General features: G+C 59.3%; 2 protein-coding genes and 1 pseudogene across 3 annotated transcripts in view; 2 read left to right on the top strand and 1 right to left on the bottom strand.

The window, feature by feature from the left end:
* Positions 1 to 4,660, top strand: part of STIM1 (stromal interaction molecule 1) — a 132,371-nt gene extending 127,711 nt beyond the window's left edge. For both annotated transcript variants that reach the window (XM_066619138.1, XM_066619137.1), the window contains one exon: positions 2,477 to 4,660. In XM_066619138.1, coding sequence (XP_066475235.1) covers positions 2,477 to 3,011 — 535 coding nt within the window. In that variant the 3' untranslated portion in view covers positions 3,012 to 4,660. The remainder of the gene's footprint in view (positions 1 to 2,476) is intronic.
* Positions 4,661 to 6,110: 1,450 nt separating this feature from the next.
* LOC136643953 (sodium-dependent proline transporter-like) lies at positions 6,111 to 25,318 on the bottom strand (annotated as a pseudogene).
* The window catches only part of RRM1 (ribonucleotide reductase catalytic subunit M1), a 29,703-nt gene continuing 29,335 nt past the window's right edge, over positions 25,216 to 25,583 (top strand). Inside the window, exon 1 of the mRNA XM_066619360.1 lies at positions 25,216 to 25,335. Within this exon, the coding sequence (XP_066475457.1) occupies positions 25,317 to 25,335 (19 nt within the window). The 5' untranslated portion in view covers positions 25,216 to 25,316. The remainder of the gene's footprint in view (positions 25,336 to 25,583) is intronic.

Raw genomic sequence — 25,583 nt, 5'->3', positions numbered from 1 at the left:
CCTTCCCAACCTGCCCCCTCCTGATGTCACCTCTGGGACTCGCTGCCGCACCGAGAGCTTTGGGTATAGTACCTTGGCACGGAGCTTGGTTTTACACCTGCCTGCCTCCTGACTTCCCCTCTGAGGCACCCCTGGCAGAAGCATGGCACTGTTGCGGGCTGCCGCTGTGAGGCATGCTAACCAACCACAGGGTGGCTGAGTTTGCCGTGGCTTCCCCTAGTTGCTCAATGTGAACCGTTCCTGTCTTGGTGGCTCAGCCAGGAAAGGCAAAACTAACATGGCTGTCCTGTCTGGCTTGCAGCCATCTGCCTGTGTGGGCATGGCCGGGTCCTCCCAGGTAGAATCAGTTAGTGGCTCTGCTCCCAGCACCCCCTCCAAAGTGGGTTTGTGTTGTCCAGACAGAGGGATTTGGGGAGGCAGGGATGCCCTTTTCGAAGCCTCTTGCAGGCCTGGGTTGCTCCATAGTCTGTCCTGCAGCCTGGTGGCCTGTGGCACCTCTTGGTCCTCTGGCTTCCCTGTCCTGGTGACAATCTGGAGCAGAGAGCAGGGCTCTGCTGCTCTGCCCTTGACCTTTCCTCAGGGAAAAGCCGTTCAGTGACTGGTGCCTGGTCCCTGCACTGCTCCAGCCACCTCTTTGAGGAAGAGCCAAGTGTTCAGTGGGGACTGCCTCCCCATGCTGGGAATGGTGGTGGGAGGGAAAGCTGGTGCCAGCAAACAGGTGGTGACCTGTCCAGACACGACTGGAGCTGTGCAGGTTTTGGACCTGCACTCCAGTACAGAAGTGGCGCTCCTGTACAGATGCCATGGAGGCTTCCTCTGAAAGCCTGGAACAAGGCCTCTTGGACTGCTGCTGGTGAAGCCAGGGCAGGATGGAGGCTGTGGCCCTTCTCTGGCCCTCTTCACGGTTGGTTACGCATTCCCATCACTTGCCACGTGGCCTCAGCTGGTGCTGGGCCAAAGAGCTCAGTGACATTCCACTGGCTAAACCAACCACAGGTGTACCTGGTTGTAATTGCAGGTTCCCCCTCGGAGTCCCTCCTACACCCTCTGGCTCTCCTCCATCTCACTCCTGTTCCCACATGTGACTTGCTTGTTTTCCCTAGCTTGTTCTGCTGGGATAAAAAGATTCTGGAAGTAAGGAAAGTTGAGGGGGGCAGTGGGACAGCAGGCCATGGATCAGTTGTCTGGAGTGCAGTCTCGACCCGGGCAGGTGCTGAATGTCCTGGGCTGCCTTGACTATTTTTTGCGTATTATGTAACTCAGCTGGGTCTGTAGACTTCATTTTCGCTGCCATGTTTCTCAAGAACATAAGAGGGATGAGGCCAAAGGAGGTCCATCCAGGCCAGCCAGCCAGGTGCGGGCTGCCACCAGCAAGACCTGGAGGCAAGAGCCCTTCTTCCCTGCATTGTGACTTTGGAGGTGTCCTGTCCAAGCACCTTAGCTAGGTGGGTTCCCTGATCTAAGCCAGTGTCGAATTCCCTTTAAAGCCATCCAGGCCAGAAGCTGCACTGCACCCCAAATCCCTTGGAGCAGCTCCCAACATTGAAAACACAGGAACACCATAGACCCAGTAAGGACGGGAGAGCAGCTAAAAATGAAAGCAAAACTATACTGTTGGCCCTTGGTATCCATGGGGGATCCGTTCCCAGACTTGCCATGGACACCAAAACCTGCAGCTAATTTAAATCATCACAACACCTCCCACCCAAGGGTGTGGCCGGTCACGTCCAATAGGTCAAGTGAGGCCCTCCAGCACAAGTGGGCACCCAGGCTGAAACAAAGCAGGGGTGCTGAACTTGTGCTTAAGGAGGGCCCGCTGCACAGTTATTGACAAGGAAATAATTCCTTCTGAAGGAGAAAAGGGCTGCCTTTGCATTCCAGTGAATAGGAGAGATGGTTGCTGGGGGGGGGGGAGAGAATAGGCTAAGCACTGCTCCCCACTTACCGACTGGGGCTGCAGCAGAGTGGACCCCTATCTGCAGATATCGGAATCCTCAGATATGGGGGACACCGCCCACCCTCTGGAGGCGAAGGGAGCTGTGCTGCCCTTGCCTTGGAAGGCTCTTTGGGGCGCTGCAGCAGCTGCGTGTCTGGCCACAGCCTCTGTGGGGTTCAGAATGGCTGTTTAGGCAAAAAAAGTCACTTCTGGTTTTGCAAAACATGTTTTTGCATTTTGAGGGCTGGCAGTGCACCGCCCCTTGCAGCCAGATGGTGTGCAGACCCCCTGTGCTTGCCTGAGCCCAGTGCTGGGTTCAGGGTCCTGGAGCCCGTCCCAGTTGTCTCCAGTGCGTGATGCTCCACCTCTCCCTGAATGGTTGTGGGGGAGGTCTTGAGGGGCCCTCTGTGTGCAGATGGCCTTGTCCCCTGGTCCTGCTGAGCCAGTATGCTTGTGTGTGTCCGGTGGGTGTGCTGCATGTGTTCTCCAGACTGTACCTCTGCCAGGATCTTGGCCTGATTCTTCTTTCTGCTCCCCCAGAGACTTGTCACGGTCCGACTCAGACTCTTCCATTCCACACATGAGCGACACGCAGCGCATTTCCAGCTCGGCCTCCAAGCTGCTGTCCACCCGGCCAGCTCTCCTGAACAGGTCCACGGAAGAGACTGGCAGCCTTGGCAACCGCCAGCACATGGAGTCCCCCACCTTGGGGGAGCAGCTGGCTGAGAGCCCAATCATGATGAAGAAGGCGCCAGTGCTCAACCACGGCCTGGAGAAGTCATCCAGCCTCGGGGAGATCAGCCACTCGGCCGTGGCCACAGCAGGGAGCGGGGGCCACCACGGCCACTCTGACTCCTCCCGCTCCCACAGCCCTAGCTCCACGGAACCCGACACCCCCTCGCCGGTCTCTGAGTCGCGGCCAAACAGCACTGGCAAGAGCAACACGCGCATCCCCCACCTGGCCTCCAAGAAGAACGCAGCGGAGGAGGACAGCGGCTCCACGGGTGAGGAGACAGACTCCAGCCAGGGCCGGAAGAAGTTCCCCCTCAAGATCTTCAAGAAGCCCAAGAAGTAGTCCAGGTGTGCAGATAAAACCCTGGCTGCTGGGGGCAGGAGGGTGCCCAGCCACCCCTCCTCATGCGTAGGGGCCAGCAGCCTGCCCCCTGCCCCCACCATTGCTGCAAGGCCTGGGAGGAGCCACTCCAGCCTATTTATTTGGTGACCTCAGCCTGGCCGCCTCCCTCCTGCTGTGGGAGAGCTCCTCGCTTCTGCTGCTGCGCATGGCTTCCAAAGGTGTGCCTCTGCCCCCCCATCCTCTTTCTGCTGCCTCTCCTGGCAGAGGATCTTCCCCCCCTCGCATGTCCCTCCTCTTCCTCTCAGTAAAGCTGGCACAGTTGTCTGAAGAAAACGAAAAAGGGAGGAGTCTTGTGGTGGGAGGGTGCTGCCTCTCTGCTGTGCTGGGGTCATGACAGAGAGAGTTAGCAAAGGCCCAGGGCCAAACCAGACTCTCATGATAGTGGGGGGTGGGGGGGCTTGAGTCATCTGATCCTGACTTCTGGGGGGGCTGCAGTTCCACTTTCCCCAGCAGTGACCCCTTTCCTGTGTGGCTTCTGGCTGGGAGTATGTGGCCCCTTTCCACCTGCTTGGGTAGCCCTGAGGGTCCCGGGCTGCTCCCCTGCTGGTCAGGAGCAGGGGTCCCTCTCTGTGTGAAGTGGGAGGGGGGGCAAAGATCTTCCTGAGTGCAAGCTGCTGGGGTGGGGGCTTCTGGGAGTGCCCTGTCTTGAGCCTCCTTTTCTTCCTGGGGAAAGCTGTGGCTGGTTTGAGCAGCTGCTGCCGCTGCCGCCACCTCCTCGCCCTTGAGGCTTCCACCCTCCACCTGCACCCATTTGCTTTGACTAGAAGTTGGCCCAAGGGAGATGCTTTACCAGGCAGCCTCCACTCCTCCCGCCCATAGAGAAGTCTTGCCTTTCAGGTCCGCAAGGTGGTAGGGGGGAAGGCAGATGAGAGATGCCCCCTACCCTACTGCTTTTCCTGGTGTTTCCACCACCTTTGGGGCCCCCTGCAGCTTTGCACTGCGCTTTGGAGCGATGGCACAAGTGCTAGGCTTGGGCCACCGGCAGCCCCCCCTTGTCAAGAGATTCAGTTGCTGAACTGGGTCCTCACCTTGTGCAGCTCTGGCCAGACGGTTACGTCCTGCCTGGAGCACAAGATGCCTGTTGAAGGATGGACTGGAGGCTCAGGGACCTCTTTGTCATATAGTTGAGCCCTGGTGTAAGGCCAGGGCTGCCCCAGGCTCTAACCAAGTGCCTGCATTTCCCTCTTGGGCCTGTGGTGGTTGCTGTTGGCTGGAGCATCTGCCTTGGACGGGGCGGGGGGGGGGTAGTCATGCACAAAGGCGGGCTTGCCTGCTCAGTGGCTCCCACCCTGTTCCCATCTGCTGTGAGACTGGCAGCAAGGCAGTGTGTGATAGCTGGTCCTGCCTGGAGGCCTCCAGGGCTGGAGCTGTCCCTTGGGCTCTGCCACAGAGAGTCTGCTGTGCCCTGCTCTGCTGCAATACCTGCCTGGGGTGGGGTGAGGCCAGGCCAGCCCCATTCCTCTGCAGGGACAGGCCCCTGAGCGTTTCTGGAAGAGGCAACCCCGCTCTGCATCTGCCAAGTCCAATTTCATTCTACGGCCCTTTTGTAAAACTGTTTCCAGTCCAATAAAGCACGTAGACTATTTTAACATGCTGGGTCTTGTGCTGTCTTTTGGGGGCTGCTTAGCAGGAAATAGCTGTTAGTCAAATGTTGCCTCCAGTGAACCCTGTCCCTGTAAGGGAAAGACGCTGGTGGAGGGGACCCGCCTGCAGGCCCAAGCCAAGGGGCGACTCGGACACTAAACAGCCCATACTGGCAAAGGTGGGCTCTGCTCCTCAGCCTCAGTGGGCCCCAGAAGCCGCCTTCCACCAGTTCTTACAGACATCACGTCAGAGATGCCTGCAGTCAAGCCAAGCTGTGGTACATGGGGGGACACGGGACTGCAGCCCCCTGCTTCAGCTCCAGGAGCTGCTTATCCTTCAGCCCCTGGGGTCCAGTGTCCAGAACCATCTTGCGGTATAATCAACAAGGCACAAACAGTCTGCATGGGGGGACTTGCTGCAAGCCCCCAAAAGTTTATTGCAAGGAGAAAGTGCTCCTTTCCCCAGCCCTCCAAGCCACATGTAACAACCCCATTCACTCTAAGCACTGACCTCTTCTTCCCTCACCCCAAAAGTGCTTGTGGAGGCAAGCTGGGCAGGGAGCTCAGTACTGCAGCAGCTGCTGGGACTGTGCAAGGCTAGCCAGAGCTGATGACACAAGAAGGGCCTGCTGCAGTGGCCTGCGGGCAGACATGCCAAGGCAGGTGGGCATTTCCTGGAATCCATCCATTGCTCACAGGCTGGAAAACTCTGCCCTGCGAGCACTATCCCGCAAAAGGCAGAGGCTTTGACTTTGCAGGCTGCTATTGCAAAAAAGCTGCTTGTTGCCTTTTGCTATAGGAATGCTGGGGCAGCCCGGTTGTCTGCATGTGGCCACCATCCTGCCCTCCGCCTCCAGCAAGCAATGCCTCACCCGTGCAGACACACATTATCAACAAATGCCAAGTAGTGGAGGAGGAAAGAGACGGGTTAGCTGGACTCAACTTCTCAGCATGGAAGCATACAGGTGAATGATGTGGTGGGATCCATAGGTGGAGGAAATGGAATGCTGGAGGACAGCCTCTGGCCGGGGGGGGGGCAGATGAGAAAGTGGGATGACCGCACACCTTGCAGGGACCAGAAGTACCCCAGAGGCTGTAGGTCTGCCCCACATCAATCAAACAGAGGGGAGAGAGCGAGCAAGAAGGAAAGGCCGGGCCTTTGTGAGCCTGGGGCAGCCCAGCTCCAAGTCTGCTTGACTGATAGGTACCAACTTACAGAAGGCAATCTGAGCTCTGCCAGATCGTGGCCGTTTTAATATGCATCCTGCTTGGCCCACCCATCTGGAGCACACCCCGTGCAGTCTGGCCTCTCACACAGCCAAGGACCCTAACCCTCTCAACCCTAACCAAGGAAGGAGGCACTTGGCTGCAGGCAAAGGGGGGTGCAGCCCACCTTGGCGCTGCCCAGCCTGCATGTGGGCAACAGGCAATCCTCCGTGCTGCACCAGCCTTGCCTTCAGGCCTCGCTGCTGGCTGCCGGCTGCCACCCCCCACTGAAGTCACTGTCGGTCAGGTTCACTGTGTATGGGACATCAATCACCTCGTGGGCTGCATCACGGCTGTTTGCAGTGCGCCAGGAGTTCAGTGGATGAACAGCTTTCCTGAACCGCTGGAACAGTAATGGAGGGAGCATGTTGGCTAACAAATCCCTGCGGAGCTTCGATTTCTCAGCTGCCCGACAGCCTCAGTCAGGTACAAAGAGGTTCCCTCCAGAAGCGGCCAGGCCCTGGCAGGGCAGACCTCCAAGGCCAAGGGGCTGGGAGGGGAAGTGGGTGGGGGCAGGGCAGTCCTTCACTCGCCTAGAGTAGCACGTGGCACCCCACCTCCTGTGGGGAGCAGCCATCATTCTGCAGTGCAGCATGCTGGCTTTTATGCACTGTAGGGGATTAGAGGAGAGCTGGGGTTGCCATGAGGAGCGCTGACCACGAAGGAAACATTGACGTGGTTTCCATTGCAGGCGCTTGTCTGCGGGACGCTTTCCTTCCTCCCCAGCAACAAAAGGTAAAACCCACTAGTGGGGAAGGAAAGGAGGCGCAAGAGTGAAACTTCTGCCTGCCTCTGGGAGGTCCCTCCTTCCCCCACAGGAAGAGAGCAGCAATGGGGACAGCCAGCCACTTGGGAGGCACAAGAGGAAATGCTGCAGGAAAACCTCCCACATAAGAGGTTCCCTGTGCTTTGAGCTCCTCAAGGCCTTGCATGTTGGCAGTAAACACCCATGCAGTGCTTGGCTGCATCTGATGTCTCTAACGGGTCCGGCATCCAACATCTACATACCTCCTTCCTACCAAGCTAAGGCTGTGATCCTGGGAGCGAGTTCTGCTCAGTGCAGCGGAGGTCACTTCTGTGTTTGCTCAGAAGTCACTCTAAGGGCACCTCTTATTACAGCCTAAGCAGCCTTTGGATTTTACAGGTACAATGTAACTGTATCAGAGCATATTCAGAGTGTTTCACGTATGTTCTCATGAATTCTCACTACAGCCCTGTAAGACAGGCCAACACTCACCCACATTACAGATGGGATGGGGGGGGGGAGAACCGAGGCTGGGAGACAATATTCTCTTGTCTACAGTTTCTTACTGAAGACAGGTTAGTGCAAACAAGGAGGACATCCTGCTGAAATGAGCAGCTCTAGCCTGGGCCCTGAGCCATCTTGGTCTGCCATGTCCATACTCACATCTGCCATGGTCCCGGACTCCTTGCACAGAGCGATGGCTGCCCAAAGGGGGATCTGGATGCAGGTCACAACCCCCATGCAGACCCCCAGGGCTTCCCCCCACTGCGGATATGCATATGTGCCGTAGTGCAGTGTCGTGCTGGACAGGTCCAGGAAGACATAGAAGAGGATGAACTGTGGAGGGAGCATAGACAGCAGCCACTGCAGTCAAGACCAGCCACATTCCTCACCCCTGCTGAGCAGCCTGGCCGCTGCCGGAAGGAAGGGGCAGGCCCATTGTCCTCATTTACTCAGCAGAAGCAAGACAGCAGAGGCCACAAACGATGGCGGTAGCTCCTGCTTTGGGTTCGGAGGTCCTATTCGATGTTCAGGACAGCAGTCGGAGAGCCTAGCTCACCCTTCAGTCTACCCCAGGGGTGCCCAACCCTGGCCCAGGAGCCCTAATCAGGCCCCCAGGCAGCTCCAGTGTCCAATGAGCCTCTGGCCCTCCAGAGACCTGCTGGAGCCCAGGCTGGCCCAGTGCAACTACTCTCAGCACAAGGTGCTGACTGACTGACCTCTCACATGCGCTGCAGGTCAAGGGCTCTCTCCACAGCTTGCTGTTTCAGTCTGTGAAGCAGCAGCAAAGGAAAGGCCGGCCTTGCTTTGCCCAAGTCTTTTATAGGCCTTGAGCTATCATGAGACCTTCATTCATTCATATAAGTTCCACCTCTAATATATTCATTTATGTAAATTTATTCCAATTTTAAATGTAGATTAATTCTTTTTCCCCCTGCCCCCCCCCCCCCGACACAGAGAGATGATGTGGCCCTCCTTCCAAAAAGTTTGGACATCTCGGTCTACCCAAAGCCAGCAACCTTGGAAATCCAGCTGTTTAACCCATTTTTTCCCAGCCCACAAGTGTACACATTTGGTCCCTGTTGTGTACGGGAAACGTTGGGCAGAAATGGTTTAAGCAAGGCCAACAGACAAGACTATTTTCCTTTTGCACCCTGTGCACAGAAAACAGAGGGAAATATAAACACCACCCCTTCTCCTCCCGTCCCCTCCCAAAGCTGCAGAGGGGGAGGGAAGAATGACATACCAGGAGTAGCCCCGGTGTGCAGATCATCCAACAGGCCTTAAAGTAAAGCAGCAACTGGCTGCACCAGGGGGGACAGCGGCAGATCATGTCCACAATATCTTGGCAGAACTGGTTGACACCTGGGGTGGGGGGATGGGAAGAGAGGGGTTAGTGCACAGGCTGGGAGCAGGGCAGTGTGGTTTATCCTGCTTTCCGTAATTCTGGAAACAATATACACCATGATCCTGTACCAGTTTCCCTCCCTCCAGAAATGAAACCATCCCTCCCCAAACTGTGGAAGGGGCAGCCCACTCAGATCAACAAGCCCAAATCTCCACATTCAAGGCCATTTATCGCTGCAACCCTTTAATATGGTGAAGTAGCAAGAGCTGCCCAGGCAAAAGCTAGTTTTCAGTGCTTCAGGCCAGCACCCAAAGAATATACTGCACAAAAATTGTGATCACCAGCTCCAAGGGCAACATCCCACAACAGGTGAAAGTCAGGCGTCAAACTGCAGCACAGCCAGCGTCATAAGGGCCAGTGCCAAGGAATGATCACAGGGAGGTGAGCCACGAGTAGCTTCTTGCAGCAGATGCTGCACAGCTACCTGGTGTGCCAGTTCCTGGCAGTCATTTTTACATGTTTGTGGATACCTGCTGGAAGAAGCTGCAGCCTTTGTGTGGCTTGGACACCACCTGGCTACCATGTATGGCAGCAGGAGGTGGCTTCCCCCAGGACCATGGTGCCAGAGCCCTACTCCATCCCCACTGTGCCAGGCAAAGAGCAAGCAGGTGGTGGTGTGTACTCTTTGGAAAGTGCCAAGTGAAGACTTCTCTTGCTCAACTCAAATGATTTCTTCAAAGTTGAAGGACTTTCTATGCCAAATACTGGATGTTAGAAAAGCTCCACATGTGCAAGAAAAAGCAAGAAAGCAGTTTGAGCAAAATTAACAGCATCCCTTAAGATGAAGGAAAGTGCACCGCCTTTTTGGAGAGGTGGCATTTAATTGGGACAACATGGAAAAGAAAAATCAAATTCAAATGTGGATTTTGTACATGCTTTTGAAATCCGGGGGGGGGGGAGGGGGCTGCTGTTAAGTCTCCCTGTAACACTCCCCACCTGCACACTGTCTTCTTACACCTCCAGGCTCTTAAAGGTGTTCAGATTTTCCTATGGGCCTGCATGCTCTCCTATGTGTCCCCCCTCCCCGCACACTCTCCTTTCTTAGGAAGACCTTAAAGAGACATCATCCTTTATTACAGAATGACCAGTTTTGGCGTTGTCATTACTTGGAGCCAAAAGGAGAGCTACCTCTGACTCCTGTCAGTGTGCTCCTGCCAGTCTTCCCAGAGCCAGCTACACTGAAGGAGCAGAGTAGAAGTATAATGGGAACAGAAGAAGTCATGGCCTCTGCAAAAAATCCACTCTGGCCAGCAGAGAAGAGAGAGGGGACTGGAATCCTGGCAGAGCTGGCAGGAGGGACTCACCGTAGAAAAAGGCCACCCCGAGGCACATGAAGAGGGTGATGATGATGAGCCCAAAGCTGGTACTATAGGCATCGATGAGGGTGAACCAATAAATGCCGCCCTGGGGGAAGAAGCACCACTTGGGTACGTGGTCGTAGCAAGGAACACGAGAGGGTGGGAGGGAGTGACTCTCCAAGGCGGCCACAAACACAGCTGGAAGCTGGCTTGACAAGAGGGCAACAGGAGGACCCTGTCCTCCCCATTCAGGGCTGGGCTCCCACCCAACTGCAACCCAGCCTCTAGCCTGACTCTTATCAGGACAGTTGCACCTTTCCTCCGAGTACCCTCCAAGCTCCCCCCTTCCTTACTCCCAGAGCTCAGCTTTCTACATCACAACAGAGCCCTGTGCAGGCCATTCCCCCTTTCTGGAAGGGTCTGCCTGACCGCATGAGGGCAATTTTGTGCAAGACGCACCACTGGCCACACCATGGATCTGGCCCACCAGCCAAGCTGCTACGGGGCAGCTTGAATTGAGCAGTCCCTTTGCCCTCTGTCAGCAAAGCATCACAAACAGAGATCAAGACACTTCAAATCTGCAGCAGCCTCAAGGGCTCAACCTCAGAGGTCCGGCAGGTGCTTGGGAGTCAGACCTGAGCGGTTGCAGCAGATCCATGGATCTAAAGCCCTGCCTTGGCTTTCCTTTGCACCACAAGGGGGGATGTGGGCCCCCCCCAAGGCCCTCCTGTGGACCAGCACAGGCCTGCTCACCTCTGTAATCAGCAGCAGGCCCAACAGGTAGAAGGTAGCGCAGAGTCCTGCTAGGAAGAGGGCCTTCCGCCGCCAGTCGCGCAGGGACGGGAACTCGTCCAGCACTGCTGTTGTGATGCCTTCCATGTTCCCAAACTGACAAGCAGGCGGGGGGTGGGGGAGAAGGAGAAGCAATTCTCAGACACCTCCGGCCCCTGCCCAGAAACACCTGTGAGGCAGCCTTCAGCAACTGGGTCCGCAGGCCTCCTCCCCTTGCACGCCTTGCCCCCAGCCCAGCCTATAGCCTTCTGTTCCTCCCCAAGTGTGCCGGGGTGGCCACAAAGGGGCCTCCCTCCCCCCTCTGCTCCCGACCAGCCTGGCTCGGAGGCACAGGGTGCAAGGAGAGCGGCCTCCAGCTGGAAGCACCATCCAGCCACAGCCTTGCTCAGGGGCTGGGTTGGTACTGAGAATTCTGCTAAAAATTCAAGCCACGTTCATGCGGGGCAGCCACTTTCTAGCCTCTCCCAAGGTGACTTGCCCGCTCCTGACGGGGCCCTCCCCAGACCCCACCAGGCTGGACAACTGGTGGCCAATCTGTCACCTCCCAGGCCCGGGGATTGAGCAGGTGGGGAGACCCAGCTCTAGGGCCTCCTGGAAGAGACCTCTTTCATCTGGCTTCAGGCCCCATTTGGGGATTTGGTGGTGAGCCACCTCATGTTCCTTAAGGAGAAAGGCAGCTAGAAATGTTTTAAAATAGAGTCAGATGCGTGAAGCATTGTCCTGAGGGGGTAGACAGTGTGTGGTGGGCAGGATGGGCCTGAACCCAGCCATCCTCTCTGCTTGAACCACTCAGTGCTTGTGCCAGGACTGCAGAGAGGGAGACTTCTTGGAAGGGACATAAGCGCCCCATTTGTGCACAGAGGGCCAGGCAAAAGCACCTCCACCCCAGCCACTCACCCAGGAACGCCTTGCAGCTTTCCACCCTCCAGATCCCCTCCAACACTGCGAGAGACCTTTGAGCAGCACCCCTGAAATGTTGTCTCCCCACCAGACCCTGGGAGGGCCATGCTGCCTGTACGGAGGGAGGGAGGGAGGGTGGGCTGGGGGCTGCCTCACTGCATGTGCAACAGAGGCAGATTTCCAGAGAAGCAGGAGCCACTCACCAGGGTGTCCACCCCCAGCGTGAAGAGCATCAGGAAGAAGAGGACGGCCCAGAAGGCTGACCCAGGCAGCAGAGCGAGGGCTTCTGGGTATGCCACAAAAGCCAGCCCAGGACCTGAGGAGGAGCAGGAAGGCACCTTTGAGCCCAATTCCTGTGGATTCGGGCCCGGTGGGGGGGGGGAAGAGCCCCTTCCATCACAGCCCCTGAATCGTTTGGGAGACACAAGACAGAGGAAAGGAACAGCCTGCGGTTTACTGGACTTACCCCTCCCCCCCAGGTGAAATAATCACTGGGGCCCAAGGGAGCCCTGGGTTCAAATCCCATCTGAGGCCAAAGCCATGAGCCAGCATTGAAAATCTGACATGAAAAGTAGGCACAGGGCATCAGGATTTCTCCTCCCATCAACAGGTATAAAAGGACCCAGTAAGCGGAAGACCATCAAAGGTGGAGGCCGTGGGTCACACTGGAGAAGTTCAAGGGCAAAGCTGTAGGACAGGGCAGTGCCCTGGTCTGCTCTGGAGGGCCTGGATCTCCTCACTCCAGGCATGCCTCAGCTCCCCTCCCTCTGCAGCACAGGAGGAACAGTGACTGAAGCAGGCAGGGGAAGTCCCTGGTGGCAGGACATGGGAGGGGCCCTGCTCTGCCAAGAAGACAGCAGGGCAGCAACCTCTGGTCTGCAGCACAAGTTGGAGGAAGGGCCCTGTCCAACCCCCAAGCACCCACTGGAAAAGCAGGCACCCGCTGGTAACCTCTTTGCCCTCCCTCAAGGCCCTGGTGCAAAGACAAATTCTCCACCCCCCCCCCCCCATTGTACCTGTCTCAGCCACTTGGCCCACGGGCACCTCCTTCCGCCAAGCCATGTGGCCAAGGATGGAGAAAATGGCAAAGCCGGCCAAGAAGCTGGTGCAGCAGTTCCCGAGGCCGATGACCAGTGTGTCCCTGGGGGCAAAAGGGGGTCCAGCAGCATGCTGTCAGTTGACCCAGCCAGAAGCGGGGGTGGGAGCCTGGGCCACCCCTTGGCTAAACACAGCTGGGAGTCATGGAGACTATCCCTGGATCAGCCCCCCATCCCCGCAGGCCCACTCCTGACCTGATGACGTTGTTGTCAAACTTGTTGTAGGAGGCCATGGAGAGGAGGCCCCCGAAGCCGATGCCCAGTGAGTAGAAGATCTGGGAGGCAGCATCATTCCAGACCTGTGAAGGCAGAGGGAGTCTCCAGCTGAGAAGGTGGCAGCTCCTGACCCCAGGAACACTGACATGGGACTGCCACTGCCCCAGAGGGCACCCCCTCTACCTGCAGGTGCTGCACACACTTGAGTGAAAAGCTTCCCATCATCTTGCCAGGTGGTAAGATGAAGGCAAGGTTGGCCAAGCGCAATGGGCCTCACTGATAGGACAATCCACGCCCACCTTTGGAATTGCTCTGTGTCTCCCTCAGCTAGACTGGAAAGGCACACTAAGGTAGCCAGTCACAGCTAAAGTGCAGACCCAGATCTCCAGTGTGAGGTCTACTGAACTCACTATGAAAGTGTTTAACTGCAGATTCCCAGACACAGGGCTGCCCACCCCCTGGTGATCTGCCAGCCTCTATCCTCCTGCTCCCTGGCCTGGAAAAGCAGTCTGGAAAGCAGGCGGAGCCAAAGAGGAAGTGAGGAGTAGAGCAGGGCAGGGGAGGGGGGTCTGGAGGTCACAGAATGAGACTCTGGGAGATCTGGCCCCCACCCGCCATGTTCACAATGTCTGAAAGGGGAAGTTGCAAGGGGGTCACTGTGCTCCATGCCAAGGGGATGAAACACAAACTCACACAGAAGAAGCGGAATCCTACAACCCGTGAGATTCTGCGTGTCTGCAGAGTCTGCATGGGGAGGGCTGAATGGCACCGCCACCCCCCCCCCCATTATCTCTGGTTTCTGAGGAGTCACCTCTCCTCCCACCACCCCAGTCCTGCCTCTGCAGGCTGAAGAGCTGGGAGCACAGACAGGGACCGACCCTCTTCCTCAAGCAATCCAGGCATGGGGGGGGCAGCCCACCTGAGCACTCCGCAGCCGGCTCCAGTCCGCAGAGAGGTAGAAGCGCACCCCATCAATGGAGCCCTCCAGTGTTGCTCCTCGAATGATCAGCACCAGGAGGACCAGATACGGGAATGTGGCTGTAAAGTACACCACCTGCAAAGAGAGAGACACCCCCAGCTCTCAGGACAGGGGAACAAGGCAGGAGGCACAGAGAAGGGGGCACTGGAGGTGCTCCCATAGCCTGGGGGAGTCGCCTTTGCCTCGCTCCCATCAACGCCAGAGCCAGATCCCCTGGGATGTCAGGCAAGGAGCTGGCAACTCTCCTAGGTGGCGAGGACTCAGGTGGGCAGTGAGAGCCAAGCAGGCTGACTGCACAGGTGGGAGGGCAGGAGGTGCCTTGCTGGGGGAGGTGGGGCAGGGCACTCACCTTGCCTGAGCTGTGGATGCCCTTCAGCATGCAGAGAAACACGACCACCCAGGCAAGCAGCAGGCACAGAGCGAGGGGCCACCGCACTGGGCCAGGATCCCCGAGGCCGGAGCTGTGCACAGCCCCCAGCACCTGCTCACTAGAAGCACAGGCAACATGTCGGAGACCTTTATGGTCATGGCCAAACCAGCACCCCCCCCCCATGGGAAGCCACAGGGAATGGGCACACCAGTCTTGCCAAGGGCTGTGAGGACGGAGAGCAGGGAGGAACCCATTCTTCGGCTGCCCTGAGCAGATGCACCACAGAACCCAAGCCATGTGTCCCCCCAGTACTGCTGCCAGCCATCCTGGGAACTCACAGAGCAGCCCCCCCCCACCTCCCTGATGCTCCAGGAGTTTCCTGGGTCACTGCACAGAGAGCGCTGCAGGTGCCTAGCAGGCTTCCCCCCCCCCCCAGGAGAAAGAGGCCCAGCCACAAAACACTGGAGGCAAGACAGCTCCCTGCTCGCTTCTGGGGCACAGAAGAACCAGCAGGGCCAGACTCTGCTCTTGTGGAGCCTGGTCCTGATTTTCTCTTGGCCCTGCTGACTCAGCCTGGCTCTATTTGCACAAAACTGTCCGGTTTGAAATGTCTGAAGACAAAAGCAGGCCTTGGACAGGCTGGCCCAGGTGCCACCTCATGCGACCTCCAGCTTCCAGAGCAGGTCCATGCCCCTCCCCCCCAATCCAGTGCCAGAAGTCCCAGAAGTGGAGAGGAGCTCAGTCACACGACTGTGTCTGCAGACAGATGGGCAGGCAACAAGCAAGTTCTTTCAGGGCAGGTTCCCACAGGGGGGTGTCCTTGCCCAGCTGGAATGGACACCTGCCTGGGGACAGGACAGCACGCAGAGAGAGAGCGCTGGTGGTGGGTCCAAAGGCCCCAGGCTTGGCTCCTGGGAAAGGCTTCTCTGCACAGCTTTGGAGAACTGCAGCCAGGCAGTGGATGCCAGCAGGCTCTGGGGACAGGCGGCCCCACTGGGAAGGCAGCTCCTCTGAGGCCCCACCCACCCCGCCACTGGCTAAGCTCGCTTCCCAGACAGAGCCAAAACCAAAGCAGGAGCAACTAGGGAGAGGACTGTCACACAGGTCCTTTTGGGCTGGACGGTGATGAGGCAGGCTGGCTACGCGCCACCTCCAGGGTTCAAGGTCTGGATACTCACTGGGGGGGGGCTTGCTGACAGAGGGCAGCTGCCTTTGCCTCCTCCTGCTGGCTTCCCAGAGGCAGCAGGTGATAAAGCAGGAGGCTGGACTAGCTGGGCCTTGGGCCCAGTCCAGCAGGGATCATTTCATGCTTTTCTGTACCAGAGCCAGTGCCATGGGGAAGGGGCGAGAGCCTCAGCCCAACCAGAACAAGGGCCCAATTGTCATGATCTAGGTGAAGAAAAGAAACTGCGTATGTGCAGAGTGTTTCATCACAATATCTTACAAAGACAACCAAGATACTTCCAACAGATGCATGGGAGGGCGCACAGAGTTGTGCTTGTTGCCCCCCCCCCGAACTCTGCACATTGACCAAGCCTTCTGAGCAGAACTTGTGTTCATGGCCAACACACCAGCACTGAGAGAAGGGCCAGTGGACAAAACCCCACCCCCCTTCACACATCCATCCACGGAGTTTGGCCAGCTGAACAAGGGCTGAGAGCACAGCCAGATGCTGCTCCTTGGCCGTCCACGGACAATATTTGAAAGGTTCTCAGCCTTGGCGCCTCTCGCGCCCATGAGCCAGGCTCCCCTGGGCCCCTCTCTAGCAGGAGCTGCCTGTGGAAACCAAACCGCAGAGACTCACTTCCAGAAGGCTTCGCTGGCGCTGACCCAGGAGGAGTTTCCCCGCGATCCATTCTGAAATGCAGCAAACAGAGTTAGCCAAGCGAGTTCTGGCACTTGGATTCCTCACAGCAGCCCCAGGTGCCGCAGCTCCGTGGGGCAGCCCCACAGGTGAGCTGCAGGCAGGACTGCTGGGAGGGCACACTTCCGCTGGCCCCGGCCTCCCCTCTGAGAGTCAGCATGCACCTGGCTCTGGCAGAGGCGGGCATTCTGAGGGGCATCGCAGGACCACGGCAGCGGGCTCTGCAGGGACATGCCCAGGTAGTAGAAGGTCCAGGCGATTATGACGTTGTAGTAGAGCGAGACCAGCGAGGAGACCAGCAGCATCCCGATCCCGATCCCTGCAGAAGAGGCAGAGGGGTGGGTCAGTCACTGGGAAGGGGCTTCTGGAAAGGTCATTGCTCCAGGTGGTTGGGAGTTTTAGAGCAAGCCCACTGATCTGGGGTGGGGTGGGGCAGGCAGACACGGAGAGGGAAACTGGTCTGAAACAACACTTCTCAGGCAGGTGTTCTCCACTCCCCCAGAGGCAACCAAGACGTTCTGGAGGTCCTGGCTCTCCTACTGCTTGAAGGCCTTTCAGAGTCCCAGCAGCCACAACCACAAGTGCGCTGCCTGCAGCACGGGTGGGGTGGTTTGTGTGGTGCAGGAAGACCAATTTGTGGCAGCCGCAGAACGTCAGAGGCAGGCACATCAACACCTCCTTCCTTGGGACAAATCAGCAGCATAAAGCCTGACCCTTGGACCAGGCTCTGGTACGCTGATTGTACTGGTCACACAAGGAATGGCTTGAGCAGAATGTGGCTGCGAGGCCCCTGCTTAGCGTGAAGGCCAAAAGGGGCTCTGGGGCAGTGCTGGTGAGCATCCCAGAGGCCTTTGTGGCATGTGGAGGAGTTGCTGCCACCTCCACGAACTTGGAATGGGTCAGAGCTAAGACTAGAGGCCTAGCTGATCGTCACTCCAGGGTCAGGATGACACTTTCCCGAAGGCTGTGACAAATGCTCAGGCACACTCCTACATGCTGGATTGACTGACCTGGCCCTCTGGGAGTGGGCTGGATGGGCCCTTGGTGGCTCATGCCTTCCTTCTGGCCTTACACCTCCCAGAAAGTTGCCCGTGGGGAGACCTGCCACAGGCACTGAGCACATACCTTTCAGCAGAGGGCAGCACTTCCAAACTGTAATGGGCCCAGCGGCGCCATACTGGCCAAGGCTCAGCTCCATCAGGAAGAGCGGGAGCCCCGTGAAGAGGAGCATGATGAAGTACGGGATCAGGAACACCCCTGTGAGGGACACGGGACACACTCGCTCACTCAGGCTGTCGGCATTTCCATCCTCAACAAGGATCACTGCCTCTGGCCAGAAACCAAAGGCTCTCAATCCATGTTTGCAAGACCCTGAAAAGCGGTCCATGAATTCTCACAGAAAGAAAGAAAGACCCAGCCTTCAGTAATGTTAACAAGTGCTTCTGATAAAAGCGCCTTGAGGGAGCCTGACACCTGGTGCAGCCACCCCCCCATGGAATGGTGTGACTGCATGGGCTGGCCCACCCTTTCTGGGCTGCATCTGTGCCGTCACTTCTTGGGCCTCCTGGTTCTTGTGCATGAGCTCGTGTGATCTCAGGCAACCCAGAGGTGAATGGGGTCTCAGTCAGTGCGCCACAAAAGAGCCGGCCAGCAGCTGCAGGAGCACAAGGTCTGCTGGAGCACTTCCTCAGCGGCTCACTGTGAGGCACATGCTCCCGCAGCTGCCAGATGGCTCTTCCAGGATCACCCGACCACAGAGCCAGGCGGCACTGATCGAGGGGTGTGCACAGCCATCCAGGGAGGGGGCAAGGGGCCTCCCTGGACAGCTGTGGGCAGCCCGAGTGGTGTGGCAATCGGACAAACTCAAAACTGTCCTGCTTCCCCACAGTCACCCTGTAGCCTGCAGGCTGCTTACCTGCACGTTTGGCTCTTTAGTGAAGGAAGAATGTTAAGCAGGAAGCACCTGCGCTGCGAGAGCTACTTCAGTAAAGCAATAGGCGCGGGGGCACCATCCCTACAGGCATTCCCCCCATATCCACTGTATCTGCATGTGGGGGGACACAGGTGCCCCCACAAATGCAGGGGCCCGCCTACACACTGGTGGAGTCTGAGGGGTCAGCGACTAACCAGGAAAAAGATCTTCCATTGTGGATCCTCCCACTAGGACAGGGGCTGTGGCTGCAACAAGGACCTCAGGGGCTGCAGCCCCCTTCGGAAGACGTGTCCAGCTCTGGCCGCCACGTCTCAAGAAAGACATGTGAGAGCAGCAGATGGGATTGCAGAGGGCAACCAGACGGGCAGAGCACCCCCTTGCCAAGAAAGGTCATCGTGCTTGGGACACTGCTGTGTCTTTCACCCACAGGTCTCTTGGGCAGTGCAGCTGCTGTGTTCACTGGCTGCTGAAGCAGGGCCAGCCCTAAGGAGTCAGTGTGTTTAATGTCAGGTGCTGCAGGCAGGACTGAAACGGGTGCAGTTCTGCTCGATGGAGCGCTCTGATTCTGTGCTGTGTGAAGGAATTCCTCCTTTCATCTGCTGTGAATCTCCTGCCACTTGGATCCATTGGATGAGCCCAGCCTGCTTCTAGGGCTGCGAGAGGGAGAAAAGCTTCTAGCAACCTCCTCTCTCCGCATCCTGCACAAGTCCCTCCCAACCACCCTTTCTTTCAAGCGAAGGAGCCTCAAGGGCTGTGGCATCTCCTGGCAAGGGGGCTGCTCTGACCCCTCTGGTTACCCTCTGTGATCCCATCTGCCACTCTCAAGGGACCTTCTTGAGATGCGTTCTTGTTTGGCTGCCAAGGCCTGCGGCATGGGGGCAAGAAGAACAGGTCTGGGCTGGGAGCAGGTTTGGATCCCAGAGCTTGTTCGAGCCACTCTGGTAGCACCTTGTGGGAGATGTAGGAGAGGCCTGCAGCTCATGGAACCGGTTCTCTGGGTGAACAGTGGAGGGAAGTGAGCCGCTGTGAGTTTGTGTTGCAGGCCCTTTCCTGCAAGGTCAGGTGCCAAAGGAGAGCTGGGGCAGTCCAGAGCCACCCTACCTGCTGCGGCTGTTGTTGCTTGGGGTGGCAGACACACACACAGCCACTCACCTCCCCCGTTGCGATAGCAGAGGTACGGGAAGCGCCACACGTTCCCCAGCCCCACACAGTAGCCCAGGCAGGAGAGCAGGAACTCGTACTTTCCGCCCCAGGTCGCCCTGGGCTGGCTGGGCTCGGAGGTCGGTGTCATAGGCTGGATCTGGAAGGGAGGCTGGCGCAGGGCCGGACAGGCCACAGCTGTGCAGCTCCCCTCCCAAAGCACTCCGTTCAGCTGGACGACGCTTCCCTGGGGCAGGAGAAGAAAGGAACACGGTTGGTGCCAGAACCAGGCAGCACAAGGAGGTCTGCTGGAGATGAAGGGCCAGGCAAGCTCGCAGAGAGCATATCTATTGAATACGTGGGCAGGTGGGGCTTCTTTGCTCGGGGGAGGGGGAGCTGACAGGCAAAGAGGATGCCCGTTCACACAACGTTGCCTCTACTCCGGACAAGAGCCAGGCCTTGTCCCGCATGTGGCTCCAAAATGGTCACCCACCCAGCTCTTCTATGGCCCCTAGCATTTAGCAGCATATTGCAGCTGAACAGGGAGGCTCCACCTAGCTAGTCAGAGCAGGACCCCTTCACCACAAGTCTCATTGCCTTTCGAAAGCCGGCCGTTGACCCAAGTTGCACAATTTCTGCTTATGTTGCACCACTGCGTGCTCAGGAGGACTAGGCAAGCGCAGGGGTGATGGAACAGCTGGTGGCTGCCAGTGCACTTACCCAGGCGTGTCACTCGACCCTTGAGTAGCAGGTGCTGAGGTCAGATGCCAGGGGCTGAGGGTCTCCCACTGGGCCTCACTGGTCTACCTCACACATAGCCCCCCCCCACCAAAAAGAACACCACCAGCTCCCAGCAGCCACAGGATCCCGGCCCTGACCACCCACTGCTAAACGCTGTTCTAAGGAGGTCAAGGCCAGGCCACACCCCTCCCCTGCCAACTAGCACTGCTTGCTATAGGCTGCCTTTTATCCAGCAGGTGTGCCTGAGCAGAGCTAAGGAAGGGACTCCACCCCTCTGGGGAGGGTTTCTTGACGGCTGTCAATCCATCAGAACTGAGGCCAGTCAAAGAGGCTGCCACAAAGGGCTGGGGGACACACAGACACGGCTGGGTGCCAAGGCAGCCAACGGTGTGCAAATGTGCCGGTTATCACAGCCAAGACAGGAACCTGCCATCCTGCGCCTGCCCACCGAATTCACAAGGCCAATTCTCATGCTACGGAACCCTCTTTCTCTCACCCACAATACAATACAGCTCTTTTCTAGTAACACAAGGATACAGACACCACACAGCAGAACAGGAGCACGTGGGCAAAGCCACACCAGTGGGAAAGGCCCCCGGTGTGCAACTCCCTTCCCCTTGTGTCTTGCAGACAGTGGCTGACTCTGCTATGGGAGGGGGTGAGTGGAGGTTCCTCCTTGGGCAGCAGCACTACCAACAGTCGCTACTTCTGCTGCGCTTTTCTGCCTTGCCCTGGGCTGCTCTGGCCATTCCGGCTCAACAGGGCGCCAGCTGGAAGGCCACCGCAGCCGGGTGGAACCCTCCTGCCCTACTTGTTTCTCTCAAGGCAGGGGGGGGGGTGAGGGGGCTGTGCACTCCGCCTCTGCGCTTCTTCCTGCAAAGACGAAACCGCTGATGAGGCAGCACAACAGACTTCTCCGGCCTGTTTCCCCAACTTCCTGCCCTCCACCCTTCCCAGAGAGCTTGAGCTTGACTTGAGCACACAGCGTCCTGTGCAGCACAACCGGCACAAGGCCACAAGCACAGTCCACTCTCTGCCTTCCAAGGGGAACCCCCAAAAGACCTCAGGAGCTGCATAACCTCGGGGATCACCAGAGGCCAAGGTTTCAGCAGACCCCGAGCCCATACAGGGTGGCCTCTGGCCGCAATAAGCAGGTTCAGCTTCTGAGTTGCCACAGAAACAGCCCCTGTTCTTGCTCCTGTTTCGGAAGGAGCCTGCAGCTGGGCCAGGCGCATAAGCCACTCCCAGCAGGCCCGGGGTGGGGGTGCACTATTCAGGAGCATCCACCAAGCATGAGATCCTGGGGTATTCAACAGGACAGTGGCTGGAGGCAGGACACTGCTAACAAAAACACCACACAGGCTACGCTTAACACTCAGACCTGCCTAAGAATAAAACAACACTTCCAAGTCTGAACAGTTCAAGCCATTTCTGCTCAGCTTTGCGTATATGCAACAGGGATCAAAGGTGTACACCTGTGAGCTGGGCAGAAACGGGTTAAAATGCAAACCAAGTTCCCATGAACTCTTCATGGACCTGCAGCTATGACCCTTTGCAGAACCCAGACTGGTGCAAAATAAGCACCAAGCGTGGAGTTTGGACACAAAAAGCCTGGAACCCAAGGCCCTGGCAGCTTGCTGGTGGCCCTGGATGGCTCACGATTGCTCATCATGCACCACCTCTGGCCAGCAGGTGGAAGGACTTGAACTGCAAAGCATGGACCAGCAGGCCCTGGCTTGGTCCTGAGGGCAACCTGCACCGAATGCTGGAAGCCGAGAGGACAAACCTGCTGCTGGAGGCTTCATATTTGCAGTCCATTGCCTGTAATGCTGGGCAGAAGCCAGCAAAGTCCTGAGTTGTGCTTCACATGAACAAAATCGGGAGTTGAGAGAAGCAATTCCAACATGGCAGAGGGGATGGGCCTGGCAGAGCTGGAATCCTTGCCCAGTGCCATGCGAGGAAGGAACTACCAGAGCTCAACCTTCACTCCAAGAACATGGGAAGTGATGAGAAGAGCACCTCTGAGCATATGCAGAGTGCCTTGTTCAGTCTATTGCACCACCGTAGCTACACTCCCTCCCGTCAAATGATACGCGAAACATTTGCATGAATCTTCCCTGTGTGTAAAGTGCTGCACAAGTGTAATCATGATGTCATCCTTACAAAGGCCATGAGAGGTCAGCATCACCCCCCCCCCATTGCAGCTGGAGCGGCTTGCTGGTGGCCACCTCAGTAGCACTCACAGCAGAGGTGAGGTCCCAAAGGGAAAGTCCATCTCGCAGCCACAACACAACCCCAGCTGCCAGGAGAGGCACTGGACTGGCCTGCAGCGACTGGCTTGGCAGACTCTTCCTCTGCGTTCAGATGGGAACTGACTAGGAAGGGCTGAAGGAGTAAGAAGGGAGCTGAGGGGAGCAGTCCAGGTCTGCCTGCAAGAGTCAGAGGCAATGGGGAGACTCCCGAGTACCCCCAGGCTGGGACATCCACTCCTGCCAGGGTGGCGAATGAGAAGGGCAGTTCCTGAGTCCCTCCCAGTCTTGGACCACCTCCTTGCCTATGGTTCCCAACAATCCAGGGGGCATCACTCCTTCTGCTCTATGCAAGGGGGCAGAGAGGCCCAGACACTCTGGCAACATCGAGCCCAGGCGGGTGGGAGCATTTGGTGCCAGAGAGCCCTTCTGCTCACGGCCATGGAGGGCCAGCCTGCCCTCAGGAGCAAGACCACCTACACCTTCCCAGTGCAGGCAGTGCACACACATCCCGGCTCAAGGGGGCAGAGCCAGAAAAGGGCCGCCCACAGGACCCTGACAACAGGGGGCAGCGCACTGTTCTGCTGCACACGTGAACCAGCAAAGGAGCGGGCCAGGGGTCAGTGGAGGAGTCTGTGCAAAAAGTACCCGCTGCTGGTGCTCACAGTGCGGGAGCTGCAGTGCTGGTCCTGGCAATGAAGGGAATGCAAGAAGCAGACGGGGCGGTGGAAGGAGAGGAGGGCGCTGCCAGACCCCCGGCACACAGGCCCCTCCGCCCGCGCTCCCGCCACTGCAGCCTAGCCTGGCCGCGGGAGGCCCTGCTCCCCTGGGCGCCTGCGGGCGGGCAGCGCGCACGGGCCGTTCCTGCCCGGGGAGCGCGCGCAGCGCCGCCAGCAGCAGCTCCCCAGCTAGCGCCCCGGGCGCGGTGGAGGAGCGAGGGGGCGCTCAGGCAGAGCCTCCAGGTCCTCGCCAACGCAGCTGTGCTGCAAGAGCGGCTCTGCCCCGAGGAGCTGCCAATCGGAAAGTCAGCTCAGAGCGGCGGCGGCGGAGACCGCAGGTGCCTCTGCGGTTTCCGTTGTGAGGGCGAGGCGAGGCCGGCGCAGAGGAGCGGGCGGCGACTGCGCGGGGCGGGGGCGCTCTCCGGGAAGGGCTGGTGCCCGCGGGCGCGCCCAAGGGTCGCAGCAGGGACGTGCGGTGGGGGAGGCAGAGTCTCCCGCCAGAGTCCTTCGAAAAGCTCTCAGCCCCTCACACGGCAGTAGCCGTGGCGCTTCTCGGGACAGAAGACACTCTGCACATGCTCGCGGGCACTCTCGGCTTCTCCGGAGGGAGAGAGCCCCGCCCTGCCCCCACGCGGCCCACTCACCGGAGACGCGGGCTCCATGGCCCGGGCGGGGGCTGGCGGCTGCGTGCACACGCGAGCACCCAAGCCCGGCACGGCTCCTGCCGGCGCCCGAAGAAGGAAGCGGGCGCGGGGCGGGGCTCACCTGCCGCGCAGCCGCTCACCTGGGCCGCATGGCTGCGCGCCCGCCCCGCTCGACGCTGCTGCGAGGGAGGGTCCGCGGAGCCCCCTCGCCCCTCCGCCTCCAGTCCGGGCGGGGGAGAAGCCTCGGCAGTCCCGCCTGCTGCCGGAGAGCCCCATCCTAGGCAGGTCATTCTAGCCAGTGGGGCTTACTCCCAGGTAGGCGTGGGGAGGTTGCAGCCTGACAGCTCAATCCTGTCCACGTTTACCTGGGAGTAAGCCCCACTGACTAGAATGGAGCTTCCTTCTGAGTAGACATACATAGGCTTGGGTTCTGTGCCGCCTGCCCGGCCGGCCACGCTGTGCGGTCGCAGCTGCCAGGCGCCCTCTGGGGCCGCGGTCCTCTCCGCGCTCCCCCGGGAGTGAGCCCCGCTGGCTGGAGCGGAGCTGACTTCTGAGCAGGCGTGCGTAGGATCGGCCCCCGGGCCTTTTGAGCGGCAGTGCTGCGCCCTCTTCCCCCCCGCCCTGGGGGCAGCCCCAGCCTGCTGGGCACCCGGAGGGAGGCGCAGCCCTGCGCGGGGAGGGAGGCAGCCTGGGACGAAGACCGCGCTCTGCAGGCGGAGCGGAGGGGCCCGCGGCTGTCCCGGCACCTCCCCGAACGCACTGCCGAGAAGCGCGGGCACGACGCTCCTGAGCACGCTCAGAGCGGGAGAAGCCGCCCGCCGAGGGCGCTCTTGGGCTGGCGGACCCGCTTGCCGCGGAGCGGGTGGGGCTCGGGGACCCGGCTGCGGACTACGGCCGCTGCAGGAGCCGGTCTTGGTCCGCACAGGGAGCCTCAGCACGACGGGGCCCGTTTTCTGCTCTGCTCTTCTGTATTCAAAAGGCTTCAGAGAGACTCAGGGGCGCTTTCGGGGTTCTGCGCTCCAGCTGCGACACTTGCGGGGACGGGGGGCATAGCCGGGGGGCGCAGCACTGGGTTTGGCAGGGAGCCTCAGAGGGGCGGGCAAGCGGCCCCTCCCTTCGGAGCCTTTCCCGGCGGGGGGAGCAAAACGGAGCCGTGGGGGGAGGGAGCCGTAAGATGGCCGGGAATGGCTCCGAAGGGAGGGGCCGCTTGCCCGCCCCTCTGAGGCTCCCTGCCAAACCCAGTGCTGCGCCCCCCCCGGCTACGCCACCAGCAGGGGTGCCTGGGCTGCCCAGACCGTTCTGGCTGCTGCCGCTGCCCTGCTCCGCCCCCCTTGGGAAAGGCTCAGAGGCCCTGGCCCGCCCTGCCGCCAGAGCTCTGACGGGGCAGCGAGTGCCTCTGCGCTGCTGCTGTCCGTGTTCCCACCTCCCTCCCGCGGGGCGGGGCGCGGCGCAGGTGAGGCACAGCCTCCCTCTGGAGTCCCGGGGAAGTGCTGCTGCACGTGCCGGCCAGCAGAGCAGCGTCTCTGAGCATGCGCAGAAGCTCCTGCGCGGCAGCCCAGCCCAGGGTGCGGTTGCGCCTGCGCGCAGCGGCAGGCGGGGAGGGAGGCGGGCGCCGCCATCTTGCTCCCGGGCAGACTCAGTCCAGGCCTGCCCTCACCCAACACGGCGCCCGGGGTGGGCGGGGCTACGGCGGCGCAGGAGGGACGGCGGCCGTTGGCGGGAAAAGCCTGCCGGGAGTCTTCGCGCGCGTCTCTGGACAGGCAGCGACTGAGGCTCCTCCGCGCAGGATCTGCGATCGCCATGCACGTCGTCAAGCGAGGTGGGGCTCCTCGGGCGGCGTCTGTCTGGGGGCGCCTCCTGCGGGCCCGGGGGAAGGGCGGGGGGGGGCGCCGCGCCGCGCCGCGCCGCGCCTCTCCCGCAGCCCCCCCTCCGCGGCCAGGGCCGAGCCTGAGCGGGGGTCTTTCCTGCAGGCACGTGTGTGGGGTGGAGTGGGGTGAGGCTTCGCCACTGTGAGGCGAGGCAGAGAAGGTCGGACAGGATCGGGCCCTGGGCGCGGGGGGGGCAGTG

Source organism: Tiliqua scincoides, chromosome 3 (genome assembly GCF_035046505.1).
Source record: "Tiliqua scincoides isolate rTilSci1 chromosome 3, rTilSci1.hap2, whole genome shotgun sequence".
In the NCBI taxonomy this organism is placed as follows: Eukaryota; Metazoa; Chordata; class Lepidosauria; order Squamata; family Scincidae; genus Tiliqua; species Tiliqua scincoides.
The sequence above is the reverse complement of the archived record's forward strand: the minus strand, read 5'-3'. Positions and strand labels throughout refer to the sequence as shown.